Consider the following 18,375-nt stretch of genomic DNA (forward strand, 5'->3'; position numbering starts at 1 on the left):
TCATTCTGAATAACTGTGGACAATCCAGCAAAAATCCTTTTTGCCTCCTCTCCCATTTCCCACAGTTATGAAGCTCTTATATCATGGCAGAGAGAAAGGGTGGAGGATGTTATGTGATGCCTGCTATGCAAGCAATGCGCCAGGCCAGCCTGGCACACCTCCCTCTGCTTTGCTTCAGGTTTCGCAGTTCAACCCAATGAAATAAGAAGGGATTCTGATGTTTGAATCAGATAAACTGTTCCCCAGACCAGCAGTGCAGACACAGGCAGCAGGAGAAAGCCTGGGAATGAAAAAAAATTGGACCTGAATTAAATGTAGGGAAAAAAAAGAGCTATCTGGAGTCTTGTAAGAGGTTCCTACGCACAAACACACCCATTGCTGATCACATCTCATGTGCTGTCACTCCCCAAACCTCAAATTACTGTAATCAAAGGAAGCTATAGTGATCATGGTCCTGGTATAAAACCATCCCGTGGTGCACCATCCCACATTGTTCAGGCTCTGAGGGCACAACGACCATGAAGGCTGTTCTGATTGCCCTGCTGGCTGCAGTCCTGTGTGTTGAGCAAGGTAAGGAGCTATGGAGGCTGGAAGAGCTAGATGGAGAGGATGAAGAAGAGTTAGAGGTAACACAGGGACAGCATTTATTGCATTTGGTGAGGTTTTAGTAGCAGAGTTCTTTGGTGTCAGAAGTGATATTTAGTGTGGTTCAGTATTAGCTTCTGGGTGAGTTCTGCTAATGTAGCCATAACCACAGAAGATGAGCTCGCCGCTTCGGTTTCTCACACCCTCAGATATCAAGGTCTGACTACTCACACCTAAAGACAGACCTGGCAACTGAATAATTGTACTGGGAATTAAACTGGGCTCACAGTTTTGAGCCTTTGGTTTTATTCTTGCTCCTGAATGAAACTTGAGTTGCTGTTCATAAAGGTAATGCTGGCATCAACACAGCATCCTCTGCCAGCTTTGCACTTTGTTCCCCACAATGACATTACAATTAAACCAGATTGTTGGCAGGCATTTGGAAACCTGAAAGCTCTTTGCTCATAGGTTTGAAGAGCTTTTCTAAGTGTCTGGTGTTTGCAATGGGAACCTCAAAGCTGGTTCCTCATTCAAAAGGAGATGCAGATATAAGTAGATCATAGTGTAGAAATACCCAGTTGAGAAACATTGACTCTGTGCTTGTATTTGCAATCCCAAGGAGCACTGCAAGCCCTTTTGCACCGTTAAAGCTATTCCTGGATGCCTTCACAAAACTAGAGCTAACGGAAAGTGGAGGCCAGATGCAGACAAGGCTTTATAACAGCTACAATGGTTTAAGCTGTTATTGTTTCCTGACTGGGAGGGATTTTCCTTGCATCAGGAGTGCATTTCAGTCGCTGTTGTTCACATGCTGGGGTCTTGGCTCCATCTGCAGCAGGAAGTGGTTTGAACTTTGTGAGATTTGGCAGAAAAGCAGATCAGAAAGAACTGCAGGGTTTGTAAATGCAATCACACCTGCTGGGCAGCGTGTCTGGGATAGCTCTGGCATGGGCTGTGAAAGGACATAGCCCACAGCTCAGGTTAGGGAACCGTGAGGAGAGGTGAGAGGTTTAATTTATCCATATGATGGAGAAACAGCGCGTGTTGAATGGTTAAAGAGACGTTAAAACCAAGATGGAACAAGGATGATTTTATCTGATGATGCAGAGAACATCTGTACTTTCAACACTTGGCACTAGAAAAAAGCATCGGGGTAGGTTTTGGAGCAGGATGGTCAGTCTCATGCTAAGGCACCCAGAGCTGGCTTCAGAGATGTACCCAAGGCATCTGAGCTGGACCCAAGGCACCCAAGCTCCCCATATCATAGAGTAGAGGCATTTTCCTCTCCTACTTGGGGTAGTTTGAGCCTAAAATGTCTTAAAACTGCTCTGGAATTGTCTAACCAAGTGGTATGGGCAGGTTTAACTTCAGAGGTGAATTTGAATCAACAGCAGCTACTCTTTGGACAATCCCTGGGAGGAGTTCCTGTGTTAAAAATAGGTTCAAATTCAATCAAAATGGGCTACTCTGTGCAGAAATAAGAGGGTTTCTGGGTTGAGAAAACCAAGAGGAACTGAAACAGGGATAATTTCAGGAGGATCCTCCTTGGTTTGCAATTTGGTCACCATCAACTTAGAGCTCTCCACCGCTCTATGGTATAGACAATGGTATAGGTTTTCCTGAGAGCACTTCAACTGCATCTATCACCCCTGCTCAGAAATAAGAAGCATTTCATGGGACTCTGAACAGGAGGGAATGAGTTCCCACCAATTGTGAATCCATGTCCAGGGAACAGGATGGCACATGCCTGTGTTTCCAGCATGGCCAGCTGCCTAGCTTGGAAGCTTGACTCAATTCACTTCAGTATTGCTCCTATCTTACCTCCTTCTGGCTTTGTATAGACCTGGCTCAGCCCTGCTAATAATATCACTGAGAACTCATCGTTCCAGGCACTGGTAGAAATATAATCTCTCTATTGTCCAGAGCAATCTCTCCCAGGGAACTCCCTTTAATGTGGCTCTGTGCTCAGTGATTTAGCTCACAGGGGTGTCATAGGCTTTAATTAAATCATGTCTCTACAGCGTTTTGCAGATGCTGTCTGAATAACACCAAAAACCAAGCTCTTACTTGAGAACAGTGTCTATCCTCTCCTTGCCAGAATCATACTAGACCTGGCAGGGCAAGTCTGCTTTTGCAGCTTGGCTCTCAACCAGGTCAATGTGGACCCAGGGGAGAAGGAAGGGAAGAAGTGCTTCTCGGGCTGAAAAATGGGGTTTCAGGTTTAATCACTGCAAATGTTGAGTAAAGAGAGAAAACTTGTTCTGTTTGTTTGGCTCCTTCAGCTTCGTGAATCAAAACCAATGTCTTATTTCACTCGTCACAAGAAGTTGTTCGTAACATGCTTTTCACCTTGTATTCTCCAAGAAGGGACATGGCTTTTGACACCTCCTTCCCAGGAGGATGTTGCTGGAAAGCACTAACAAGTGTTATGCACATTCTTTCTCTCCAGCTTCCTCGCTGTTTTGCTACGTATGTGATAACGAGCACTCCAACTGGAACTGTCTTAAAACCTACAAGTGTGAAGACAATGAGAAATACTGTACAACCACATATAGCTCTGCTGGCCTTGGTGAGTACCAGCAACATGTCAAGGCTTTTAGTTTCCTAATGGTTTCCTTGGTCTGTGGAGTGTGGAAAGAAAGAGGCTAAACACACACACACACTCACCATGCTTCCACAGCTAGTTCCACTTTATGCACTCCAGCATGGTACTACATAGCATGCAGATACAGGTCTGAGCTATGAAGCCAGACAGAGACCACATCCATCACAGTGACTGTCTTCAGTCACTCTAAATTCCATTCTATAAACAATCACTCCTCAGGCTGTTTGCCATCCCAACCTTGCACCCATGCACACAAACACTCCCTGGCTTGCTCAAGACCCAGGTGCACTATCAGCAATTCTTCTTCTTCTTCTTTAATTATCCACACAGCAGGAACAGGACAGCTTGCAGATCCAACATTGTTCTTCCAGGGACAGATGGGCAATAGTTCTTTAGGGCAGTAGTTGGTCTTGTTGGAAAGAATGGACCACTGAGGTTGAAGTATCACAACATGTGAGTGATGCTCAGTGATGCTCTGGGGTCCATTCCTTACCACTCTGTGGCACACAGATTTTCGTGAGCAAACCCTACTGCAAACACATGCTTTGTAATGGAGTAAAGCAAAAGAAAAGCAAAAATGCCCTGGCAGTGATTTTTTCTTGCTGTCCTACAGGAAACAAGAGTATGGATTTCAGTCAAGGAGTTTCTAGTGTCATGCATTTAATTCACGTTGTGTGGATACTCATCCAGCACTCATCACATCCACTCATAGCATTGCAATTAAGCATAGTGCAATATACCTCCTCTTATCATCCTCTGGTCAGCTCTTGCAAAAGAACCTTAAATCACAGCTCTCCTTTCTTGCCTATTCCCCATCCAGGCAAGGACATGGGACACCGCATCACCAAGAAGTGTTCTGCAGACTGTCCTGAGACAAACGTGAACTTCGGTGTGGCTGCTTATTCCACCAAATGCTGTAGTACCTCCCTGTGCAATTTCAGTGGTGCCAACAGCATCAAGATCAGCTACGCCGCGATGTTGCTGGGAGTTGTGGCTAGTTTGATCTGTGTCATCAAGGCAGGACTGTGATAAGGGGTGGGAGAAGATGTGGCAACCCAAGAACCTACAAGGTATTCCCCAATACCAACCAACGTCCTCTGTCAAGTGTTTCCCACAGGGTCTATGCTAGCTTGCTTATTCCAAGGCACTGCTTCAGATTCCATCCACAGAAATGGCACAGCAGTGTAGCTCCCGTTTTTCCCTCAGTATTGTTGTTTTATACTGATTTTCCCTGGGAATGCTCTTTTGATAGCATGTGTGTGACAATCGCCAGGCAAAATAAAGATTTATGTTATTCTAGAGTGTGTTTGCTATATCCACACTAAGATCAGCCTGAGAAAACAGCTCTACCAGAAAGGGCTCTTGTCTGAATCTCTCCTTCACATTCAATTCTTCTTTTTAGCACGTGGGAGTCCTCTCCTGGCTGCCTTTCTCACTTGGCTCCGTTGCATCCAGCAGCTCAAGGCAGACACTCCATAAAGCCAGATGTTCTGCCCAATCACTCAGTGCTAAGGAATGAAGGTGTCAGTCTGGAAATGTCAAAGATGATTGTGTTGTTCCCATTGCAAACAATGGCAAGAGCTGTTTTGTAACTGCTAACACACGGGACTGGGGTTTGGCAGGTATTAGGTGTGCTCCTGGCTATGCTGGAAAATTCTCTGATGGGTGGGTGGTTTTGGTGTCTAAAAGAGGTAGAAGTCCCACCCCAACATGCTGGAGGTGTGCAAGTTGAGATGAGGATGCTGCTGGAATCTGTCCTCATGGAAAGGGAACTGTGCTTGGAGAATATGTTACTGTCTGAATGATCGCTTATGACTTCCCTGCAAGGACAGGGGAAATGGGCTGAAAGACCCCAACAGAGGTAAATGGCTGATCTGCTCCTTCCCTTCCTTATTTTATCACAATGAGAACAATCAGTCCTTGGAATAATGTTCCCAGGGAAGTGATGGACTCCCCAGCGTTGGACGCTGTTAGATTCAGCTGGACAAGGTGCTGGACCATCTAGTCTAGGTCATGCTTTGACTAGAAAGGTTGGCCCAGATGATCCTTGAGGTCCCTTCCAACCTGGTGTTCTCTGAATCTGTGATCCCTCTGTCAGTGCTGTATTTCTAAGCTTGGGGATGGAGGATATGGGGTGGAGATCCCCTGCAACTCTTGGGGTGGAGATCCTCTGCAGCTCTTGGAGCAAACCTATAGCTAAGATGGGCAAAATACACGCACACTTGGATGGTGAGTAATTTCCAATTGAACAGCTTAAAGTGCAGCTCTTCATTTTGGGAGGGCTTGTGTGGAAGTGGCACCTGGAAAAAAGCCCTCATATTTGCAGCCCAGCTGGATTTGAGGGGGAATCCTGCTCCATCAGTTTTCAGGATGGGCTTCAAAGCCCATGTGCTTCTGTGCAACAGGGATAAACAGCAGCACTGGCCAAAGGCTATGAAGATGCTGTTAGGTTTAATCATCCTATAAAGATTTAATTTCTGGGCAAGGAGGGTGTTCTGGCATTTATTTAAATGCAAGATGGGCTAACTGTTATAGAAGTGGTAAATGCTCCATCCCTGGCAGTGTTCAAGGCCAGGCTGGACAGAGCCTTGGGTGTCACGGTCTTGTGTGAGACATCCCTGCCCATGGCCGGGGGTTGGAGCTGGATGATCTTAAGGACCTTTCTCCTTTCCAACCTAAACCATTCTGTGATTCTATTTCTGTTCTGAAGGACCAGCAGAAACTTGTTTTTTTGCACTTAACTTTTAATCACTTTTCCCATAGTTTTTCTTATATGTTAATCAGAACAATTTCTGAAATGATTCCCAAAGCATTTAGCAAACTTGAAAATCCACATTTAGTAAAACCCTCTGGTTTTCATAATTACTGTTCAAATTCAGCTTGAAAAAGACATATTTACACCAAAAGAAATCATTTGCCCTTCTCACAAGGTGATTTCAGCCAGGGTTAGAACAAGATGAGCAAAACACTCCCCTTACTTCTCCACTCAGCGAGTGTTAAGGAATTAAATCTTTACACCACACTCTCCACCTCCAGTTAAATCCCCTGTTACTCTTTCCCAAATCTTCTTGAAGTTCATAACTTCCAAATACTTGTAAACCCTGATATTATCTCCTGTTTCCTCAGCCCCTTTAGTGTCCCAATCATCTGTGTCCTTTCCACCCTATGTGTTCGTTTAGGTTTATCTTACCTGGCACCGGTGAGGGATGAAGATAACTTTATCAGAGGGACACATGGGACCAGCTGGAAGAGTGCAGGACCATGTAATGGAAAATCTCAACTGTCAGAAATCCTGCAATAACTCCTTTAAGAAATAGAGCCTTGTCATCTCCAAATCTCAGCAGCTTGCAGGAGGCAAGAGATATTTTAGGTTTTGCTTGGATGAGACTACGAGGGAGGAGGGAAAAAAGCCCAAGTGCCTGGCTGAGCTGCTATTTCTGTACCTGTTAATGGATGCTGTTGGCTGAGATAAATCTGAATGTGGGCTGCTTCTGCAGTGCAACGGCTGCAGAATGGCATCGCCGTGTCACTAGAGCTCCCTTTCCTCTTAGTACCTCAAGTAGTAGGCAATAAAAGATCATTTACTAATAAAGACTCATTAAATCTCTTCTGGAGAGGGGAAAACAAAACATTACACAAGCAAGAGAGGGTTGCATTGCATGGAAGGTGCCAGCTTCTGTTTTCCTCCTGCTTGGTGCCTTACAAAGGCATTGGCCTTTCAAAGCCAAACAACGCCCCTCCTTTGAGCTTTCTTGGTTAATTGCCACCTCTGTTCCAACTGAGTTTCATGCTCTACCTATTGAGAAAGCACAAATTTCCTCACCTTAGTCATGCAGGTTCTCCATACGAACAATATTTATGCATCCAATTTAGGGGTGTTGGAAAGACTTACTCACCTCAAGAACTAACATGCCTTATGGATGAGACGATAACTGTAGGTGGAGGCCAAAATATTGAATGGGAGATGGAAATGTGGGTGACTTTGAGGCTAAAAAGAAAGGGAAATGAAACAGATGGAGAGCAGCATGGGGCAGAGTGGCTGGCAGAGGTTTGGGGCATTCAGGTTGCTCCTGCAGCTACGAGCGTCACACGAAAGGGATCCAGATGGACCATTTCTGGGACTGTTCCTCCATCCCCACAATCAGATGGCAGAAAGGCAATGGTGGGAGGAAAAAGCAACAGCAACCAGGAGAAGATGGGAAAGACTCTGGTTTTATACAGAGAGATAGGATGAAACAAGATAAAAAAGGAGGAATAAAGAGCACCGTGTGGAAATCCAGTGGAATGTTCCTATGTGGCATTTCACATGGTTTTGGCTATAATTTATTTCTCTGAAGACTTAATGAGTTCGGATCCTTGATCAGGCACCCGGAAGCCCAGGAAGTGTTAAATGCTCCATCCCTGGCAGTGTTCAAGGCCAGGCTGGGCAGAGCCTTGCGTGACACAGTCTAGTGTGAGGTGTCCCTGCCCATGGCATGGGGTTGGAACTGGATGACCTTAAGGTCCTTTGTAACCCAAACCATTCCATGATTCTAACCCCTCATTCTCCATGCTTAACTGATTTTGGTTTTAGTCACTGATACTTCTTTTTTTGCAGTTTGTGAAATAAAATCCCAGCTTAATATGATGGGAGTGAGCGTTATTTTGTTATTTCTATTTTTTAATTGAAGTGACCATTTTCCTTGCTAGGCAAATGTATTTTTCCAAGAAGAGAAGAAAACATTTTCCCTCATATAAAATATCGAGTGTTTTAACAGAAACATTTATGATTTTGAACTGCTTTCTTGAAATACCCATAGAAAATGATGCCTGCTCCCCTATGAGAAGCAGTAAAAGAATACTCTCTTCTGATCTAGCTGTGTTGACAATCCTGGGAGACATCCGGTAGCTGTTTCAATCCCAATTTCAATTTCAAATTCAATCCATTTCCATATGCACTAAAACAGCCTGTGAGGATAGGATCCTTCCGGATGCAGCTTGCTTTAAGATCCAGGCAGGCCTGGAAAGGGAAACATCCCTCTTCTCACGTGGATACTGTTTTGTTTCTGTGCCTTGCTTTTCCTCCACTTCTCCAGAATTAGAATCTGGTGCATAGTTGGCACCAGATTAACAAGCTGCATTGTGAAACAAGTAGGGAAAAAATGAGGGGGGAGAGCATTTGCTTGTTCAGACTTACATACTTCCACATACGAGTGCTGACACGCTCCTCTCAATTATCCATCACCTGGCACAGCAACCCTATATTTATTATCCCCGCATCAAAGCAAACACTGCAGAGGTATAAAACCTGCCCTGTGTGAGACCTGCTTGTTTTGGAGGCTGCAACACCTATAAAGGATGAAGACTTCTCTTCTTGTCGTGCTTGTCATAGCCCTGTGCACCGAGAGTGGTGAGTCTCCAAGGATTTATTTGCATTAGTGAGATCCCCAGATCATGTCTTTGACATTGCAGGATGATGAGGGGATTTTGCAGTGTGAATGGCAAAGCTGAAGGATTATTAGGCTCTAGACAATATGAATGGGTAAGAAGCCAGGGAATATATCCCCATCAGAAGCTGGAAGGATGCTGAGGATCTGAAGTTGGGAGTGAGATACCCACGTCCCCTCATGCATGGAGTCTCAACCCAGCCCTTGGAGTGGCACAGAGAAGGCAGCTGAGATTCCTTAGTGCAGCTCCATGACAAGGCTTGTTAATTGAGAAATATAAAGAGCTGGACAAGGAATGAATATAGGCAATAAAGCTGCAGATCTGACATATTTCCACTTACTGGTTTGGTTGCAAGAACAAACCATCATTACCTAATCTGGTAGAGATGGTTGTGCCACAAGAAGATGCAATTCTGTCTCCCATCTCTTTCTTGCAGCTTGTTTCTTTGAGGTGCAACTTTGCCGATGATGATCCCAGGTCTGGGATGGAGATGTCCCATTCTCATTCTGATAATTGTGTTTTTTAATGCATACCTGCTTTATAGATCTTTGTGAGTTGTGAAGTTCTGTTCCATAAATCAGGATGCGCTGGGAACCTGCACTTTCGTTTTGCATGATTGGGGTCTGCCCAAGACCGATTCCTTTGCCTCTAGGATATGCCTTGTTTGCCATGGGCTGTGGGAGGCAAGGAATAGAGGATGCAGCCATGAGTATCCCTATGGCTATTCCAGAGGATATGGAATATCCGCTTAATGCCCTTAGCTAGGGGAGCTTTTGCCTTGTTGCAAGCTGACTTTTTGTCAGGCTCTGCTGTAGGGTTTTACCTGCACATTACTGATCATTCTGATCCTGGTTTAATAGAACACTGAGGCTCACACTTAATTTGAGGCTGTAAATGATCTTACTGTGGGACTTCACGGGCTTTAAACTTGGCATGTGCTAAATCATCGTGATCAATGGGGCTGAGAAAGTCAAGGGCAATAAAAGGATTCTTTTCCTGCAGCTTATCATCAGCTATAATCACATATTTTGAAGAGATCACGTAATGAGGCAGCAAACTTAGCAAAGGAGTCAGTGGAAATGAGCACATTCGCAGCACCACTTTGCTGTGCAATGTAGCCAGAAGGCTGGTTGCTGTTCCAATTAATCCTGAACCTGGCTGATTTTAACGGTGTAAATCCTAAGTCTGCTGGCACTTGCTAATGCTTTACAAGTTGAAGCTATTTGGCTTGAATTATTCACATGAAGATCTTCCTTGAGGAATGTTCTTATTCAGTGTTAGCAGAGGTCTTGCTAGGTACAGAGAGGAGATAGCCGAAGGCAGCCTGGTTTAACCATCCTGAGTGGGACGTGCTGTTCCCTTCCCCACTCAGTCCTTACTGCAACAGATATCTCCATGGATGCAATAAAATCAGAGTCATTTTCAGTAGCATGAGCAAAATTCTCCTATCCGACTTCATGTCTTAATGTATACATATGCATCCATACACATCCATATACATCCATACATATCCAGAGTCCTCTGTAGTAAATGGCGAGTCAGAAATTTCTTGTGCACAGAGAGAGGTTGGCAAAATCAGAGAGCTTGTCCCCTTTCCTGGCTTGAAGGGTCCCAGGGCATCTGGGCTCTGAAATCAGCATCTTTGGGAGGTTGGGATGAAACAGGACTTGGGCATGCAACAAGCACCAGTGTTTCCTGCATAGATTAAGGAAGTTCTTGGAATAGGCTTGATTAAAGAAGCTGCATTAATTAAGGAATAAAATGAGCTGCATGTCTGGAAAACCCAGTTTGGGGACTCTGCTCTGGTGTATGGTTATTCTGGGAGGAAAGGGTGTTTCCCAGCATGGTGAAATAGGAATGTTCTTGTCCAGAGTTTGCAAAAGGAAAGAGAACGAAGCCACACAAGTTTGTGTGCCGATGGTCTAAATGAGGGTACCAGACTTTAAAATACATATAAACATAGCCTGTACTATCAGAACATTGAATACCAGAGGCAGGCAGGACAGTTGAGAGCTTATGGAGATGGAAGTGACCAAGGTAGGAACCAAATTGCAATGGTCTTGGTATTAAGTCAGAGCGAGCAGAGTGCCAGGGCTGAGGCTGCTGAAATCATAAGGGGAGCATGAGAACAGAGGGAGATAAGATCTGAGCCACTGCAAGCCCAGTTGCCTGGTCTCTGTGTCCTGCAAGAGACAACAGAGGGAGGGTAGGAGCTCTGAGGACTATGGACCACAAGAGGAAAGTGAAGGTCAGTGCTGGGTGACCATGGAAAGGGAGAAGGGGCTGTTTGTTAGATGGAATGGGGAGAGAAGACACACAGAGAAGGGTGAATAGTGCCCTAAAAAGCATTTTTGTGGCTTCCTATGACATACAGTGTCATACTTGGGTCACAGTCTGGGACGGGTCTGGGCTGGCAGGAAACTAAGCAGGGCAGAGCCTGTTTGGACCAGGTCTAAGGTCAAACAGGGGCAGCAATGAGGTTGGGACATCGCTGGCAAAAGCACTAATGATGGCAAATTATTGCATTGAAAAGATGGCAAAAAAGCTCAGACAAAGGAGAAGAGTGAGGGAGATGAGGGGCAAGTACAGCAACGTGAAAGAACAGAGCTGGTACAAGAATAAGATGGGGTTTAATTGTCCATAGATAGAGATACCCTGGAAATGAGAACATGAGTCTGCTCCCCAGTGGGTGACATTACTGCAGGAGTGTTTGCTCCTGATAAACAGAGGAGTAGGAAATTCCCCTTATCATGCAAAGAAACCTTCCCCAAGGATCTCTTTGCTATAAATGACTGCTTTAGCTTACTGTAGTGCAGGCTGTTTCCATTCATTCCTATTAGCACGGCGCTCTGCAGATGCAGTGTTAGAGATGTACACATTTTGTGGTGTTAGGCAGTCATTGCCCATGGATGGCTGTAAAAAGGGATCTGTTTCAGCCAAGGGAGTGGTTTGCTAAGCCCTGTCTTCTAGAGGAGAGCTGTGAAAATGAGCTATATAAAGGGAAGCATCCATCTTATAGAATCATAGAATCATAGAATAGTTAGGGTTGGAAAGGACCTTAAGATTATCCAGTTCCAACCCCCCTGCCATGGGCAGGGACACCTCACACTAAACCATATCACCCAAGGCTTCATCCAACCTGGCCTTGAACACTGCCAGGGATGGAGCATTCACAACCTCCCTGGGCAACCCATTCCAGTACCTCACCACCCTAACAGTAAAGAATTTCTTCCTTATATCCAGTCTAAACCTCTGCTGTTTAAGTTTCAACCCATTACCCCTTGTCCTATCACTACAGTCCCTAATGAATAGTCCCTCTCCAGCATCCCTGTAGGCCCCCTTCAGACACTGGAAGCTGCTCTGAGGTCTCCACGCAGCCTTTTCTTCTCCAGGCTGAACAGCCCCAACTTTCTCAGCCTGTCTCCATACAGGAGGTGCTGCAGCCCCTGATCATCCTCATGACCTCCTCTGGACTGGTTCTAACAGTTCCATGTCCTTTTTATGTTGAGGGCACCAGAACTGCACATAATGCTCCAAGTGAGGTCTCACAAGAGCAGAGGGGTAGAGTAGGATCACCTCCTTTGACCTGCTGCTCACCAACACAGAAGAGCAGGTTTAGGTCACTCATCCCTTATTTGAGATTCATTGTGGGGGCATGGTCTGTGTGCTCTGAGAAAGGATGTGCAGAATTGATGACTTGAAGAGGATGTGAAAGGATATGGACAGGAATCCACTGGTTCCATACAAAATTAGTAGCCAGCGACTGAGTCTTGGAGGAACAGGTTGGAAAGAAACCACAAGAGCTTCCTGCTGCGAGTGGTTGTAGACTGGGGCGTGCTTTCCAAAAGCCCACTGGGGGTGCCATACATTTAAATGGATTCAAGGGAGGCTCCATATATATCCAGAAGGAAGATCCCTGGAGGGATACTAAATGAGCAAATCACATCAGTGTCAGGAATCTGAGCTTCAAGTGATTTAGGGCCAAGTTTTGCACACCCAGGTTGTCTGCCTGGGGCCACTGGGCTTGACATCCTCCATCTGCACCAGCAGCACCGGTTTTGGGCTCCTATGGATATTTCTAGATGGGATTGATGGGCTTTGTGTGTTTCTTTTGCAGCTTTCTCCTTGACATGTTTCTCCTGCAAAGATGCACCTTCCAACCTGCATTGCCTCAGTACGACCACGTGCTCTGACCATGAGAAGTACTGTCTCACAACCTATTCTACCACGGGAATGGGTGAGTGTGGACCTTTTCCAAGGTTCTGATGACAAGATGGGGGTCAGGTTAGGCTGAATGCAGAGCCTTCTCCCACCATGAGGTGTGGTGGAGGTGTTCAAGGTGATGTTGGATGGGCTTGGAGCAAGCTGCTCTAGTGGAAGGTGTCCATGCCCATGGCAGGGGTTGGAACTGGAGGAGCCTTAAGGCCCCTTCCAACACAAACCATTCCATGATTCTGTGAGTCTATAAATTCTTGCTCTAGGCTGCACTTCTCTGGCACTGAAAACAGCAGAGGAGTTGTAAGGCTGGAGATGTTCTCCATCAGTCACATATATACAAGTAATGAAGCAGTGTGATAAAGCCCAGGAGAAAACTAACACAAACAACTTATTCTCCAGTGGATACTGTACAGATTAAAATCTGTAAGAATTATATAAAATATATTAAAAATATATATTATAACACACACCCCCGACTTTTCCTTTTGTTTTCTCTCTCCCCCTTCAGGCAGTGACCGCAACCAGCGTATCACCAAGAGATGCTCTACCTTTTGCCCAACAATTGACCTGAATATCGGCATAGCTGGTGTCGCTACCAGCTGCTGTGAGACCTCCTTGTGCAACATCAGTGGTGCCAGCAGTGTGAAAACCAGCTACACCATGATAGCACTGGGTGTCTTGGCCAGTCTCGCCTGCATCCTCCGGATGGGTTTTTAAAGAGGTTAGAGGGAGATAAAGGTTGCTTGGCCTTGCATTGTAAAGGGTTGAGCTCTCATCTGTACAGTCTGAATGCTGCCCTGTTTCTCCTACCTGGAATGTCACATCCCATCAGCAAATAGTTTTGCTCATTCCATGCTCTGATGACAGTGCATAAGAGCACAGCCCTACCTCAAAATGGTGCTTGGAAGAGAAAGGCATGATGTGGAGCCCTGCCTATAGAGAAGGGCATCATATAGTCACCATCTCTCCTACTATTGGCTTTTATAACTCCATGCATTTTTTCCCCTTCATTTTATTCCTGCCATTCTCTTATGCCATTTTTTCCCTTTATACTATTTTCTGTACCATTTTGCTCCAAGGATATTACAGTTGTTAAACAGAAGCTGGGCACAATAAAGTGTTATTTTATTCTATTGTGTGACTGTGTGGTACAGTACATTGGGTGTAGCGGCTGGATGCATCCATGTTAGCAACAGAAGCAGAGGAGTTAGTCTGCAAGTGGAATTGATATGATGCTGGAATAAATTGCAATTGCTTTGCATTCACTTCAGGAAGCCTCTTCCCAGATTATTCTTTTCCCTTGCATTGGCAGAAATGTCATTTCTGTGACTCCAGTTCTATTCTATTTAACTTGCTCTCAGTTTCTCTTCTGGGTCAGCAGGCTGAAAGGAAATGGCTGTTGAGTTCTCCAGCAGGCAAACAGAGGGGGACAAGGTGGGTCCCAATGTGAAGGCATCTTGAGCATTAAGTCTTTTGGATATCTTCCAGTGGAAATTGCTTTATAAGCATTATAGATTATTTTGAAAGGGAGAAAGTATCCTGCATGGTGCTTAAAGGAAAACTATCAGAAAAGACAGATGGTTTCTACTGTGGAATCTGGAAATTTCAGCTTCATTTATAACAAAATACTAACAAAATGGAAATAAATCTTTTGTGTCCGCAAATCAAGCGCTCAGCGTGGTTAATATTGAAGGAAATCATTGCCACGTATTGACCTTCCTTACGGATAATCTTAGGAATGAGAGATTTGCTCATTCAAACCCTTCCAAGCGAGTCACAGGAGGCTGAAAAGCTTTCTCCTGAGCTGATGAAGCTCTCCTATAGCCCAGCAAAGATCTTCCAGGGTAATTAGCTGGGTGCAGCTCACCCAACTGGTTTTCCCTCTATAGCCTCATGGCACAGGGAGAGCAGCTACATGCATTGCTCACCCTGCTGGGTACTTGCTGAGAGCAGAGGAACACCGCTCAGAAGCAGCCTGATCTCTTGTGGTCTCATGGCTTCAGCTCACATAGACCTGCTCTTATCCTGCTTATCCATCCTTACTCCCATCCAGTTCAACCCCAGCTATGCATTCCCTGGCTCTTTCCTCTCTCCCAGCCTTCCTCATTGGCTCTGTTATCCAGCCTTAATCTGGGCTTTACCTCCAACCTCTATTTTCTTACTAGAGCCTCAGTTCATTTATTTCCCCTTGGTGCAACTATGAGGTTGCCCAAGAATTCAGTCGTGAGAGCCAGAGCTCAGTCTTTAGCCATGAGGCTGTCTGTTGTCCCCATGGTTGCTATTGCTCTGCCATCCCCCAGCTGAGCTGGCTCCAGTCTTCTGCCCAATCCAGTGTTCTTCCTCTCCTGCCAGATTTAGAGATATTCAAGTCACACACGCATTTAAACCCCTTGAATGAGCCAAGAACTGTTCTGTGGGTTTGGATGGCTGTATTCTGCCCTGTACCCAAATCATAACATGGAAACAACTGAACTATTTGAAACAGACTTCAAGTTCAGTTATCCATGGATTTAGGATGTCTTAGGAACAATGCCAGTTGGCAAAGGAGAGTTGGGGCTAGTACTGCCCCAGGTCTTGTCCTGCTGAGCTTGTGAATATAGACCTGCTCTCACCATCTAGGTTTAAAAGGTCATGTCTTGTGTTACCTGCACTTGGCAGGTGCCTCTGTTTTGAGTTGGGAGGGAAGCTGGCATGTGAAGGAAGGTATTAAAATGCGTGGGCAAAGGAGATGAAGGCATGTGGTAGAACCTGCTTCTGCTGTGGAAAGTTTCTCCTTATGACTGTTGCACTAAGTTAGGAACAGAGCTGGAGAGCCAAGGGTTCCATCCCTAAGGGAGCAGCTCAATCCATGGGCCCCAGCCTGGTTTCTTCCTGATCCCATAGGTTTTGCACTCCCTATTGCCCAGCAACACAACAAGTGCGTGTTTATGTGCAATACTGACCTGCATCTCAAGATAAGGACCCTTGCATAAAAGAGTCCTTATCTGGAGATGAGAGCATCAGTTGCCCTGAGGCATAGGAGGTCCTAAACCCATAAACCCTCCCTTGGCAGTGGGTATTGTGTAAGAAGTGGGTATTGTGCCAGCCTCCCTGAGAAACCCTGATGTGACAGCTCCCACACAGATGCTGCTGCCTAATTCCACATCCCTCCTCCCAGCGTTTAGTATCTGCTGGCTCCCACGGTTGCATGTTCCATCCATGGCAATGTCGAGCTGCCCTGCAGAGACATCTGTGGTTTGTGGAGGAAAATGAGCATCTCATTCAAACAGTTGGGAATGCTGGGGCATTCTGGCTGGGTCTCTCTGTGAGGATTATCTAAGAGCTTGGTTTTCAGTGCTCTGAGTCACTGCACCAGGACCTGAACCAGCCAAGCAGGCCTTTCCCTGCCTGAATAAGGCACCTCTAGGAGGTGGTAGAACTTTGGCTTTTCCATTCCCTCACTCGGGGCTTTATCACCATTGATTCTGAAGGACCTTCTGCTCTCCTTGCATAATTTGGCTGCCTTTTCCCTCACAACATAAAACCTTTTCCCTTTCTGTTTGCTTCTTTACACAGATCTGATAAACACCCAGCGAGCTGATGACAAAGCAAGAGACAATATGAATGCAAAAGGTCAAAGCAAGGTCTTTGCTGGGTCTAGAAAGCTTTTGTAATCCATGGAAAGCGACAAAAGCATCCCTTCCTCAAAATTATCTGGTGCTCTGGTGCCATACAGACACCTCATGGATCCATTTTGAGTCTCATTCTAGTTTTCACAAATGGGTAGCAATGAAGTTGCTCTTCAGAGGTGACTCAGACTCAGCTTAGAATCATAGAATGGTTTGGGTTGGAAATCACCTTAAGATCATCTAGTTCCAATTCCCTGCCATGGGCAGGGACACTTCACACTAAAGCATGCCACGCAAGGCTTCGTCCAACCTGAGCTTGAACACTGCCAGGGATGGAGCATTCACAACCTCCCTGGGCAACCCATTCCAGTACCTCAGCACCCTCACAGTAAAGAACTTCTTCCTTATATCCAAGAATTTATAAGAAATAGCTTCCTTGGCTATTTTGCAGTCTCCTTCATTCTTCATTAGAATCATATCATTGACTAGGTTGGAAAAGACCTTTAAGATCATCAAGTCCAACTATACTTCTCAATTGGTGCCCCCTGCTCCAAGAGCTCCTCCAGGCTGAAGGCTGTGATGCTGGGCAGCTTCCCACACCAGCTGCTAAGTGTTGCCTCTGACTGCTTTTGAGTTTCATAATCTGTCCTCTTGAGAAAGAAGGAATCACTGTGACCCAGTCATTGTGCTGCAAAATTACCCCTCTCCAGATACTGGGAAGAGGTCATGCTCCAGCATTAGTGCACCCAGGTACTAACAGAGATATTAATGTCCTGGGGACAGCTCCCAGATAATGGCTTCATAGAATCAGGCAATGGTTTGGGTTTGAAAGGAGCTTAAAGCTCATCCAGTTCTAATACCCAGACATGAGCAGGGACACCTTCTACTGGAGCAGGGTGCTCCAAGCCCCTGTGTCCAACCTGGCCTTGAACACTGCCAGGGATGGGGCAGCCACAGCTTCTCTGGGCACCCTGTGCCAGCGCCTCAGCACCCTCACAGGGAACAGCTTCTGCCTAAGACCTCAGCTCAGTCTCCCCTCGGGCAGGTTCAAGCCATTCCCCTTGGCCTGTCCCTACAGGCCCTTGTCCCAAGCCCCTCTCCACGTTTCCTGCAGCCCCTTTAGGCACTGGAGCTGCTCTCAGGTCTCCCCTTCAGGAGCCTTCTCTTGTCCAGGCTGTCCCAGCCCAGCTCTCTCAGCCTGGCTCCAGAGCAGAGCTGCTCCAGCCCTCTGATCATTTGATATAGAAAAGCTTGATTTCTACTCAATCTTCTCAACACACATTTGTTGCAGTTCTGAGGATGTTTTAGCCTCACCACTGTTTCAAAGCTGACTTGCACTGAGCCAACATCCTATTGCATGAAGGTTAATGCAGGGAAAAACAGATGCTGGCAAAGTCAACACAAACGGGGATATGGCAATAATTAGAGCACTCTTTCATCCATGAAGGAAGGGAAAAGGAACATACACAACAGTAGTCTATGGGATAATTAATAAGATCACAAGAAAGAAGATGGTTGCTTCCTTTTATCCTCATTGCCAAATATCAGCAAGAAAACACACCTAATAATTATGATGAGCAACCTGTTTATAAGACACTTGGGCAGTAAACTGCATTGCCTTCTGTGAAGCAGATCACCGCCAGCTCATCCCTTGCTGACCACAGAAACCCCCAAACACAAGAGCAGGGATGTTTGAGGCATCCCTGCCCATGGCAGGGGATTGGAACTGGATGATCTCAAGGTCCTTTTCCAACCCAAACCATTCTATGATTCTATGTCTATTTTGACATCAAGCTTGAACAACTCTGGAATTTACCACCTGATGATGTCATTCTAGGATCAGATTAAGGAGAGCCTGATAAAGTGTCAAGACTCTCATGGATAAGGAAATCATCCAGTGTTGTGATTCATATTAGAAACAGACCAAAACAC

The 18,375-nt window shown here is 45.7% G+C and overlaps 2 protein-coding genes across 2 annotated transcripts; both read left to right on the forward strand.

Annotated features, from left to right (window-relative positions):
• Positions 1 to 445: 445 nt before the first annotated feature.
• Positions 446 to 4,491, forward strand: LOC115947219 (lymphocyte antigen 6E-like). The gene is made up of 3 exons (XM_034067642.1): positions 446 to 570; positions 3,035 to 3,154; positions 4,011 to 4,491. The coding sequence occupies exons 1-3, from the start codon at positions 519 to 521 to the stop codon at positions 4,217 to 4,219; spliced, it is 381 nt and encodes a 126-aa protein (XP_033923533.1). The 5' UTR covers positions 446 to 518; the 3' UTR covers positions 4,220 to 4,491.
• A 3,940-nt stretch (positions 4,492 to 8,431) lies between these two features.
• On the forward strand, positions 8,432 to 13,969 carry LOC106023558 (lymphocyte antigen 6E-like). The gene is made up of 3 exons (XM_034066592.1): positions 8,432 to 8,579; positions 12,735 to 12,854; positions 13,344 to 13,969. Exons 1-3 carry the CDS (start codon positions 8,528 to 8,530, stop codon positions 13,550 to 13,552), a joined length of 381 nt encoding a protein of 126 aa, XP_033922483.1. The 5' UTR covers positions 8,432 to 8,527; the 3' UTR covers positions 13,553 to 13,969.
• Positions 13,970 to 18,375: the final 4,406 nt, after the last annotated feature.

Source organism: Melopsittacus undulatus, chromosome 1 (assembly GCF_012275295.1).
Source record: "Melopsittacus undulatus isolate bMelUnd1 chromosome 1, bMelUnd1.mat.Z, whole genome shotgun sequence".
Lineage (NCBI taxonomy): Eukaryota > Metazoa > Chordata > Aves > Psittaciformes > Psittaculidae > Melopsittacus > Melopsittacus undulatus.

Coding starts and splice junctions, on each gene's coding strand:
- LOC115947219 (XM_034067642.1), top strand. CDS start 519: ATGAAGGCTGTTCTGATTGCCCTGCTGGCTGCAGTCCTGTGTGTTGAG. Junction 571..3,034: donor AGTCCTGTGTGTTGAGCAAG/GTAAGGAGCTAT, acceptor CTTTCTCTCCAG/CTTCCTCGCTGTTTTGCTAC. Junction 3,155..4,010: donor ATATAGCTCTGCTGGCCTTG/GTGAGTACCAGC, acceptor TTCCCCATCCAG/GCAAGGACATGGGACACCGC.
- LOC106023558 (XM_034066592.1), top strand. CDS start 8,528: ATGAAGACTTCTCTTCTTGTCGTGCTTGTCATAGCCCTGTGCACCGAG. Junction 8,580..12,734: donor AGCCCTGTGCACCGAGAGTG/GTGAGTCTCCAA, acceptor TTTCTTTTGCAG/CTTTCTCCTTGACATGTTTC. Junction 12,855..13,343: donor CTATTCTACCACGGGAATGG/GTGAGTGTGGAC, acceptor CTCCCCCTTCAG/GCAGTGACCGCAACCAGCGT.